This window comes from Malus sylvestris, chromosome 2, assembly GCF_916048215.2.
Source record: "Malus sylvestris chromosome 2, drMalSylv7.2, whole genome shotgun sequence".
NCBI lineage: Eukaryota > Viridiplantae > Streptophyta > Magnoliopsida > Rosales > Rosaceae > Malus > Malus sylvestris.
This window is the reverse complement of record NC_062261.1, coordinates 7,612,472-7,622,896: the sequence shown is the minus strand read 5'-3', so window position 1 is coordinate 7,622,896 and position 10,425 is coordinate 7,612,472. Positions and strand designations below refer to the sequence as shown.

The window sequence follows — 10,425 nt, the reverse complement described above, 5'->3', positions numbered from 1 at the left end:
ATAATTTCCTATTGTCATTTTCAGAACCATCTAGTGCGGAAATCCAAGAGTACTGTCACTATCCATATAACTTTATACGGAGAACTGGCACTTCCCGTAAACTCTAGATTATGTTCTTCCTTGCTATATATTATAAAGAAATTCAAGAGAACTGTTACTCTCGATGTCGAGTGGTTTTACTACACATAATCTACTTTTCTGCGCACTAATTTAACATGTGACCAATCTGTTGATAAGTTAATAGTTAACAATGTAAGTCCTTCAACAGCACACTACACATTACCCACGAGACACCTTCTCTCCCATCTCTCACCCTATAAATCTGAGGCCCCATTACCTCTTTCGTTCATAACTTTCCTCTGGCTAAAACCTGTGAGTTTGAATATTTGCTAGTGCTATAAAATGTTAGAATCTGTGGTAGTGTACTGGGCATGGGATACGCAGTTTTGGCAGGGGCCTCTGTGTTAGGGGGATATGATCATCCTAGCTACCAAAACTATGCTCAAAAGGAATGCAGCTATACTAGATATCCCAGCTCATGTGTTAAAACCTTGATGGGGTTGGGATTTCTAGGGCATCATGATGATCAACAAGTTGGCATAATGCTGGGTCTGGCTAAAAAGACCGTATCTGAGACCGTGTTGGCCACCTCTGAATTTTTCAAATTGAACTCCCAAATTAAGTTGGGAACTGATCACTTTGGAGCCCATGAAGCTCAACGTGCTCATAACTCTGAAAAAAGGTGGTAGTCACAACTATTTTTTTTTTAATTTTATTTTTATGGTAGTTGTGACTATATATGAATATGAGCAATTGATCAAGTTAATTACTGCCTGTGTGGCTCAAATTCATATAGTCGTGTTGCATAATCTTTTGTCTGGCAAGAACATATTACTCTTTATTTATAAACTATGTTATTATTTAGACACAAAACTGACCATTTCAAATACAATCTCTAATATAGGTTCTATCAATATGCTTAGGATCCAGCTGTATTATATTAGACAGTGTCATTAATCGTGTCAATTTCTTGTGTCTACATAATGTCACTCTTTAGTTATGCTTGTACAAAATATACGTAAACTTTCACCATACATACTTTAATATTTACTCAGCCTCGTTATTTTCGTGTGTGTGTGTATTTACAGACTATTGTGAAGAGCTCATGAACATGTCCTTGAAGCGGCTAGACCAATCCCTATTAGCACTCAAAAGTTCTCCAAGAAAATACAAGCATGACATCCAAACATGGCTCAGTGCTGCCATGACTTTCCAGGAAACTTGCAAAGACTACGCTGCTGATCATCAAGCAGAATATTTCTCAGATCGGCAAACGTATAGCCGATGCCTCTGAGTCGGTAAGTAACCTACTAGCTCTTGTCAACCGTATATCAAATCACCATATTAATGCAGAAACTGAGAAACAAGGAGTGTTTCCCAAATGGATATCACCCAGGGACCGGAAACTACTTCAGGCAACCACCATAAAAGCCAATGCCGTTGTCGCTAAAGATGGATCCGGCGACTATAAAACTGTATCAGAAGCCATTGGCGCAGCTTCCGGGGGTCGGTTTGTGATTCATGTAAAGGCGGGAGTTTATGAGGAGAAGATTCGCACTAACAAAGATGGTATTACGTTGATAGGAGAGGGAAAAGATTCCACTATTATTACTGGGGATTTTAGCGTTGCTAATGGTGCCACCATGCCTGGCTCAGCTACATTCAGTTCGTACTCTTTCTCTCTCTCTCTCCCTCTTCGCCAAATGTTATGACAATGTTTCGTTTTGTTTAGATACTAATCAGATATATATACACACACACACACACACGCACACACTAATACGTATACTGATATTTGAATTTTTTTTTGAAATGACGATCTTGTTCTTGGATTTCATGGGCAGCCATAACAGGAGATGGGTTCATTGCTAGGGATATAGGGTTCCAAAACACAGCAGGCCCTCAAGGAGAACAAGCCTTGGCTCTCTACATCGCTTCTGATCACTCAGTTCTCTACAGATGCAGCATTGTTGGGTACCAAGACACTCTCTATGCACTCGCCTTCCGTCAATTCTACATAGAATGTGACATCTACGGCACCATAGACTTCATCTTTGGCAACGCCGCTGCCGTTTTCCAGAGTTGCAACCTGGTGCTTCGCAAGAACAAGGGCTACAATGCAATCCTGGCAAACGGGAGGACCGACCCTGGACAAAAAACCGGATTCTCGGTCCAAAACTGTAGGATCGTACCCAGCTTGGACTTCTCTCTGGTTAAGCACTCCTATAGTGTTGTGCTAGGATAGCACCAAACCCGTTGGAACCAACTCAAGCTAACCCACAGGAAATTTACCAAATGAAATGCAAGAACAAAATATTAAAGAACACCAAGATTTTAACGAGGTTCCTCAACAGTCAGTGTAACTGGAGTACATCCTCGAAGCAGTAGGAGCTCACCCAATAATCCACTATCAACCGAATGGGAGTTTACAAAGTGTTGGCAATCTCACAACCTAAAACCCCAATACACCCAATAACTCTCACTCACCAAAGAAACAAATAGAGAAGGAAATATAGTGAATAATTTCCTCTCTATACAAAGCTCAAAGCTAATACACAAATACAACTTTGATTGAGTGAGTACCAACGGTCGTACCCAGTGCACAAGGCTCCCGCTTTACGCAGGGTCTGGAAGAGGTGAATGTCGGCTAGCCTTACCCCCATTTATGGAGAGACTGCTCCCAAGTCTCGAACCCGATACCTACCGCTCATGGGCGAAGGCACTTGCCATCGCACCAAGTGCGACCTCTTCAAAGAAAGAAAATCACATTTCTTTCTTCTCTTTCTGCTCTTAGTTTTCTGCTCTCTGCAGCTCTCTTTGCTCTCTCAAAGATGGGCTACTAAAACAGAAAAATGGTGCACTCTTCCTCTATCTTTCTCACTTCCGTATGCTCACTTCATCAATACAAAAGCACCCAATAAAAAATTCAAAAACATCATCCTGACCTTCAATTTTTCTTTTCAACAAACATAATCATGATGCCTCCTCATCATGATGTCTTTCACCTTTTTTTTCTTTTGGTTTGTTTATTAGCCGAAAGTTGTTTTGTTTTGTTGTCCACTTGGCCACTTATTCAACAATCTCCACCTTGGCCAAGTTCCGAAAAACGCCATGATAAGCCAACCAACACAATTAACACACAACATCACTCCCAAACACTAGCAAGAGAACAACTCATGCCGAGTCAAATGCTCCAAAACTCCTACTGCTCAACACCTTCTTTATATAGGCATAATGTGAGCCAAGTTCAAACAGTGAACAAACTTGGCTACACCAACAACCTTAGTCAACATATCAGCGGGGTTGTCTTTAGTTGGAATCTTCTGGAGAATGATTTATCATTCACCAACAATTTCACGAACAAAGTGATAACGCACATCTATTTGCTTGGTCCTCGCATGATGAACCTGATACTTAGCCAAATAAATGGCACTCTGACTATCACAATGTACCTCCACATGCTTCTGATCAACCCCTAAATCTCTAATCAGCTCATGTATCCAAATGACCTCCTTTATAGCTTCAGCAACTGCCATATATTCAGCCTCTGTAGTAGACAAGGCAACAGACGACTGCAAAATGGACCTCCAACAAACTGGTCCTTTAGCCATAGTAAACACATAGCCTGTAGTAGACTTCCTTCCATCCAGATCACCTGCATAATCTGAATCAACATAACCAACTGCAAAATGACCAATACCAGAGTCATCCCTCTCAAAGCATAAACCAACATCTCGAGTACCATGGAGATACCTCAATATCCACTTAGCTGATTGCCAATGCTCTTTACCTGGATTATGCATATATCGACTCACCATGCCAACTGCATGAGCAATATCCGGTCTAGAGCATACCATTGCATACATCAAACTACCAACCAAATTTGCATATGGTATATTTTTCATTTGTAGCTTCTCTTTATCAGTTTTAGGACACTGTAGAGAACTCAATTTAAAATGAGGAGCCAAAGGGGTACTAACCGGTTTGGTTGAATCATGAACTCCAAACTTCCGAATCAACTTCTCAAGGTATTGTCTTTGATTCAAACTGACCAAACCCTTCTCTCTATTTCTAGTGATCTCCATGCCAAGGATCTTCTTTGCTTATATCATCAACATATATCAATAAATAAATGAAAGACCCATCTTGCAACTTCTTGAAGTACACACAATGATCATATTGACTTCTAGAATAATTTTGGCCTCTCATAAATTTATCAAACCTCAAATACCATTGCCTTGGAGATTGCTTCAAGGCATAAAGTGATTTCTTCAATTTGCAAAACAAATTTTCCTTCCCTTTCACTATATACCCATCTGGTTGACACATATAGATCTCTTCATTCAAATCACCATGTAGGAAAGCCGTCTTCACATCGAGTTGCACAAGCTCAAGATCATATTGTGCAACAAGAGCTAACATAATACGAATTGAGGAGTGCTTTACAACCGGAGAAAATATTTCATTGTAGTCAATGCCCTCGTTTTGTGCATACCCTTTAGCAACTAATCTTGCTTTAAATCTCACATTGCTTTTCTCATCAGCATCTTCCTTCTTGGCATACACCCATTTGCAACCGATAACTTTCTTGCCCTTAGGCAATTTAGCTAACTCCCAAGTCTTGTTCTTCAAGAGAGAATTCATCTCATCACCCATGACATTGCACCACCTCTTCTTCTCCTCACTCTCAATGACTTCCTCGAAATTGGATGGAATATCATCAATGATATTAGGAAGAGCAAAAGCAACATAGTCACTATACCGAACTGGCTTGGTAATTTGTCTCTTTCCTCTGTTCTTTGCAATAGACTCTTGAGGTGAAACTTCCTCTTCAACTTGAATAGAATCTTCAAGTTCAACTTCTTCAACATCCTCATGGTCTCCAACTTCTTCACTTGTAGTGGCATCGACATCAGCGGAAATAGGATTTGAAGTACCAGAGGCAACTTTCTCAAGCTCCACCTGTTGGACATCTTTCACATTCTTCTCAGAGTCCTTGAACATACTTTCTTCATCAAATGTCACATCTCTACTGATTACAAGTTTTTTCATCTCTGGGCACCACAACCTGTAACCTTTGACACCACTACTAAAACCAAGAAAGATAGCCTTTTTGGCTCTAGGATCAAGTTTATTTTCAGTCACATGAAAATAAGCAGGTGAACCAAAAATACGGATATAGTCATAATCAGAAGAAGGTTTTCCAGTCCATACCTCCATTGGTGTCTTACCCTGAACAGCAGCTGAGGGTAACCGGTTGATGATGTGACATGCATAATTAACTGCTTCTGCCCAAAATGACTTGCTTAAACCCGACTGAGACAACATACATCTAACCTTTTCAAGCAAGGTTCGATTCAATCTTTCTGCAACTCCATTTTGTTGTGGAGTTCCCCGAACACTAAAATGTCTCACAATTCCTTCCTCTTTGCAAACTTTAAAGAAAGGGTCGGATGTGTATTCACCACCATTATCCGATCTCAAAATCTTAATATTTCTCCCAGTCTGGTTCTCAACCATTTTCTTCCAACCCAAGAAAATGCTTAACACCTCACTCTTGTGCTTCATAGTGTAGACCTAAGACCTTCTTGAATAATCATCAACAAAGGTCACGAACCAATGTCTACCACTCAAAGAGGGAGTCTTTGTAGGACCCCAAACATCCGAATGCACATAATCAAGAATGCCCTTCGTCTGATGTACAGCAGTACTAAACTTCACTCTAGTTTGCTTCCCCAAGACACAATGCTCGCAGAAATCAAGCTTACAAGTCGTGGCACATTTTAAAAGACATTTTTTCACAAGCCCTTGTAGAGCTTTCTCACCGGCATGGCCTAATCTCATATGCCACAGTCTAGTAGTATCTGAATCAGATGTGCCCATATTTTCAGAGACTACAGATGCTTCACTTGTCACAATGCTTCCCTGCAATAAATACAAATGGCCACATCGAGGAGCTTTCATCACAACAAGTGCACCATAAGTAACTTTCAATGTCTGTCCATCTGAATGAAACCTGAAGCCCTTGGATTCCAAAGTACCTAAAGAAATAAGATTTTTCTTCAAATTCGGTACATACCGAACACCTGTCAACTCTTTAACCATGCCATCATGCAACTTTAAACGAACTGTACCAATCCCTTTTGTTGTGCAAGGATTGTCATCTCCCATGAACACAACACCACCATCAAACTCTTTCAAGCTTGAAAACCAATCCTTGTGAGGAGTCATATGATGAGTACAACCCGTATCCAACACCTATTTAGTAGAACAATCAAATGATGAGGAAGTGGTTAAAGCAAAATCAAAAACATCTGTTTCAACCTCAGCAACATTGGCTTTAGAACTTTCTTTTCCTTTGGTCTTCAACTTAGGACAATCTTTCTTCCAATGACCCTTATTATGACAAAAGGCACATTCATCCCTTTCCAAAGGTTTTCTACCTTTAGAGTTTCCTCTAGGTCGAGACTGTGATTTTTTCCTGCTAGAAGATGACCTCCTCTCCGATGATCTACCTCTAACAAATAAAGCTTCAGAGGTACTATCATAATTTTTATCTCTATGCCTCATTTCATAATTCATCAAGGCATTTGACACATCTTCAAATTTCACAGTTTCTTTACCATGCATAATAGTGGTAACAAAATGCTCATAAGAGTCCGGCAAGGAATTCAACAATATTAAGGCCTTATCTTCATCCTTAATATCCTCATCTAAATTTAACAAGTCGGTAATCAACTTATTAAAAACATCAAGGTGTCTAATCATTTTTGTACCTTCTTTGTATTGAAAGCGGTAGAGCTTTTTCTTCAAGTGTAGCCGATTCTCTGCACTCTTCATCATATACTTGTCTTCCAATTTTTGCCACAACACACTTGCTACCGTCTCCCGCATCACAAAATACTTCTGAGTTTTTGCAAGGCACAACCGAATTGAAGAGCAAGCCCACAAATTTAATTTCTCCCATTCCGGCTTCGACATAACTTCCGGCTTCTCTCCCAAAGCGGCAAGTAGATCTTGTTGAGCCAACACATCTTTGACCTCACATTGCCACATCTCGAAGTTGTTTGTGCCATCAAACTTTTCCACTTCGAACTTTGCATTTTGCACCGTAGTTCTTGCAAACCCGGAGCTGCTTCCAAAAGGATTTTCATCTTGCCCGTCTGACATCTTTGGCAACTAGATAGTACCCAAGAGCAACCAGTGCTCTGATACCAATTGTTGTGCTAGGATAGCACCAAACCCGTTGGAACCAACTCAAGCTAACCCACAGGAAATTTACCAAATGAAATGCAAGAACAAAATATTAAAGAACACCAAGATTTTAACGAGGTTCCTCAACAGTCAGTGTAACTGGAGTACGTCCTCGGAGCAGTAGGAGCTCACCCAATAATCCACTATCAACCGAATGAGAGTTTACAAAGTGTTGGCAATCTCACAACCTAAAACCCTAATACACCCAGTAACTCTCACTCACTAAAGAAACAAATAGAGAGGGAAATATAGTGAATAATTTCCTCTCTATACAAAGCTCAAAGCTAATACACAAATACAACTTTGATTGAGTGAGTACCAACTAAGAAAGAAAATCACCTTTCTTTCTTCTCTTTCTGCTCTCAGTTTTCTGCTCTCTGCAGCTCTCTTTGCTCTCTCAAAGATGGGCTACTAAAACAGAAAAATGGTGCACTCTTCCTCTATCTTTCTCACTTCCATATGCTCACTTCATCAATACAAAAGCACCCAATAAAAAATTCAAAAACATCATCATGACCTTCAATTTTTCTTTTCAACAAACATAATCATGATGCCTCCTCATCATGATGTCTTTCACCTTTTTTTCTTTTGGTTTGTTTATTAGCCGAAAGTTGTTTTGTTTTGTTGTCCACTTGGCCACTTGGCCACTTATTCAACATATAGTTCATATCTGGGGAGGCCGTGGAAGCAATACTCTAGAATCGTTGTCATGGAATCCAACATTGATGATGTCATTGCACCTAGTGGCTGGGTGGAGTGGCATGGGGCTGGGAGCTCCAGCCTTAGGACACTGTACTTTGCAAAGTACGCGAATGTGGGGCCGGGTTCTGGGGTGGGGAAAAGGGTCCAATGGCCTGGATTTCATGTTATAGGAGTTGACGAGGCTGTTGAATTTACTGTTACAAATTTTATTGCTGGGACTTCATGGTTGCCTTCTACTGGAGTCACTTTTGTTTCTGGCCTACGTTGATTTGGATGAAAATGATGCAGCATCCATAGTCTATTATAATTGGCAGTCCATGCGTATTAGATCTGTAAAGCTTATTTAAGTTTGAAATATTGTCAAATTGGAATTTGTCAAGTTATTTTAGAAATTGTAACTTGAGGTGTATTAATTTGTAAAACCATTATAAATATTGTACTAGAAAGCCTCGAATGATAATTTGAGAAATAAAATTATATTTGCTTTGTGCAGTTGAAGTGAGTAAGGTTTTCTCCTTCTAAACAAGCATGTGTCTTAATCGTACGATTAGCGACGTCGAGTTAGAGAGGGAATGAGAGGGCTTCTATTAATTGTGAGCCCTTTAATAAGGAACATTAGAATTCCATCCTTCATTAGGGTTGCTTTGAGGAATGATAAGAGAACATAAAGCTCTCTCTTTCTCTCTAGGAGGCTGGCCACTAGGGAAGATGATTGCTAGATTTTCTTCTTCTTTAGTCACTCATCTTCTTTCCTAGATCATCCTTGGTGTTGGAACTTAGAGACCTCCAACTTTGGTGACTTGGAGAATCCATTCAAGCTTCAAAATCCTAGAATCCAAGGAGCAAATAAGTAATGAATAAAGGTTCTATCTCTTGGGAATGAAAAAAGAGTTCTTGAAAATGACACCAGAAGAATGCTCTGAATCAATAAAATACAATATGAAGTGAATGTGATTATTTCAAGCTTGTTTACATCTTGGAGTATCTAATTTGTTTGATTATAATTTGACTTTAGTTTGGTTATTTCAGATGTGTTTACATCTTGAAGTATTTACTTTGTTCGGTAATACGTTGACTTTGGTTTGAATGGTAGAAGAAGTAATGGGTTGGCATTTTGCCGTATTCCTTTTGATAATATATTAACTATGATTTCATGAGAATTCATACAAAACTCTTGAAATTCATGATCAAACTTTCTGAATTCTATAGGTCCATGCAAAGAATTCTCTGACAATTCATGTGAATTCTTTAGAAGTCATAATTAATTCACTCAAAATTCCTAAGAATTGATTTTTTTTTTCTTCTCAATCTCTCAAATTTCCCTGAAATTAAATTCTCTCAAAATTCAAATCGAATACCATTACAAAAAGAAAATTTCAAGTAAAACAAACAGGTAGATTCTCGAAGAAATAATATTATAGTGGCTACAAACCTTGCTGGTGTGTCTGAGTCCTTGAAAAGCTGCTCACCCCAATCACCATAAAAAACCCTAGTCCCTGCCATGAAGCGTAGTGAAACGGTCCCAGCCAACCCACAAATCAAAGGGTTTACCTTAAACTCCCTAACCAAAGCCTCACATTGGAGCTCAATTATCCGCTGCACTCTCATCACATACCTAAAACTAATCTCTGTGTAATAGTCCTCCACGCTTAACTTTTTGAGTGCAGACCTATCAGCGCGGTTGCTGGTGTTACGGGTAGAGTATAGGCCCTTATTTGAATTACCATCGTTATCACAATAGTCGTCGTCCATTCTGCCGGTGTCTGTGAAATCGTCTCGAACTGTTTTGAGTAGTAACTCCTACTCATTATTTGAGTAGCCAAGTATTATTCTTTTGTTGTACCCTATTAGGATAAATTTTTGGCTCCGTCATTGACCACAAGTATGCTGAACTCTCTCAAAAACTCAATTTATGTATGACAAAACTCACATGAACTTATATGACTGAATGTAATTGACTCATGACTCAATGAGATAAGATCTTTATCTAGGTGTGGAAATGACTCTTCATAATATATAGTTGTGTCTTAAAGAGTCAACGATTGCATCTCTATTCATATTAAGACAAATGTTGCACAATTTCTCCTCAAACAATCAAATCTAGAGAGAGGGAGAAAGCTTAGTGAAGAAGAAAGTGTTTCTTTGTATTTGCTTCAATTCAATCGTATCTTATAAATGATCTCAATTCTTACACTTATACTCTGTAACTATCTTGCTTACACAATAATTAAGCTACTATAGCTAGTATAATTGACTTTAGCTAAAATAAATGCTGACATGTCATCCTTATCTCTAACCAATCCTATCAGCTATAATGTGGCACATGCCATATAATCCAACATCAAAACCTAATTCATGAATCATAACAACCCATCAATGTATTTAAACGATTTAACTCGTTTTGATTAA

The 10,425-nt window shown here is 39.1% G+C and overlaps 2 protein-coding genes across 2 annotated transcripts; one reads left to right on the top strand and one right to left on the bottom strand.

Annotated features, from left to right (window-relative positions):
- The first annotated feature begins 431 nt into the window (after positions 1 to 431).
- LOC126588862 (pectinesterase) lies at positions 432 to 8,284 on the top strand. The gene is given in 5 exon segments (XM_050254019.1): positions 432 to 720; positions 1,149 to 1,314; positions 1,316 to 1,725; positions 1,905 to 2,295; positions 7,978 to 8,284. Coding segments are annotated over 5 exon segments (1,563 nt in total).
- Positions 8,285 to 8,456: 172 nt separating this feature from the next.
- On the bottom strand, positions 8,457 to 10,339 carry LOC126608348 (TATA box-binding protein-associated factor RNA polymerase I subunit B-like). The gene is made up of 2 exons (XM_050276226.1): positions 9,449 to 10,339; positions 8,457 to 8,844 (listed from the first exon to the last, which is right to left on the bottom strand). The coding sequence occupies exons 1-2, from the start codon at positions 9,766 to 9,768 to the stop codon at positions 8,793 to 8,795; spliced, it is 372 nt and encodes a 123-aa protein (XP_050132183.1). The 5' UTR covers positions 9,769 to 10,339; the 3' UTR covers positions 8,457 to 8,792.
- Positions 10,340 to 10,425: the final 86 nt, after the last annotated feature.

Bases quoted from the DNA above. Each gene is read 5' to 3' on its own strand.
- LOC126608348 (XM_050276226.1), bottom strand. From the start codon at position 9,768: ATGGACGACGACTATTGTGATAACGATGGTAATTCAAATAAGGGCCTA. The intron at 8,845-9,448 runs GTTTGTAGCCAC...CTTGGATTCTAG, and splicing joins GACTCAGACACACCAGCAAG to GATTTTGAAGCTTGAATGGA.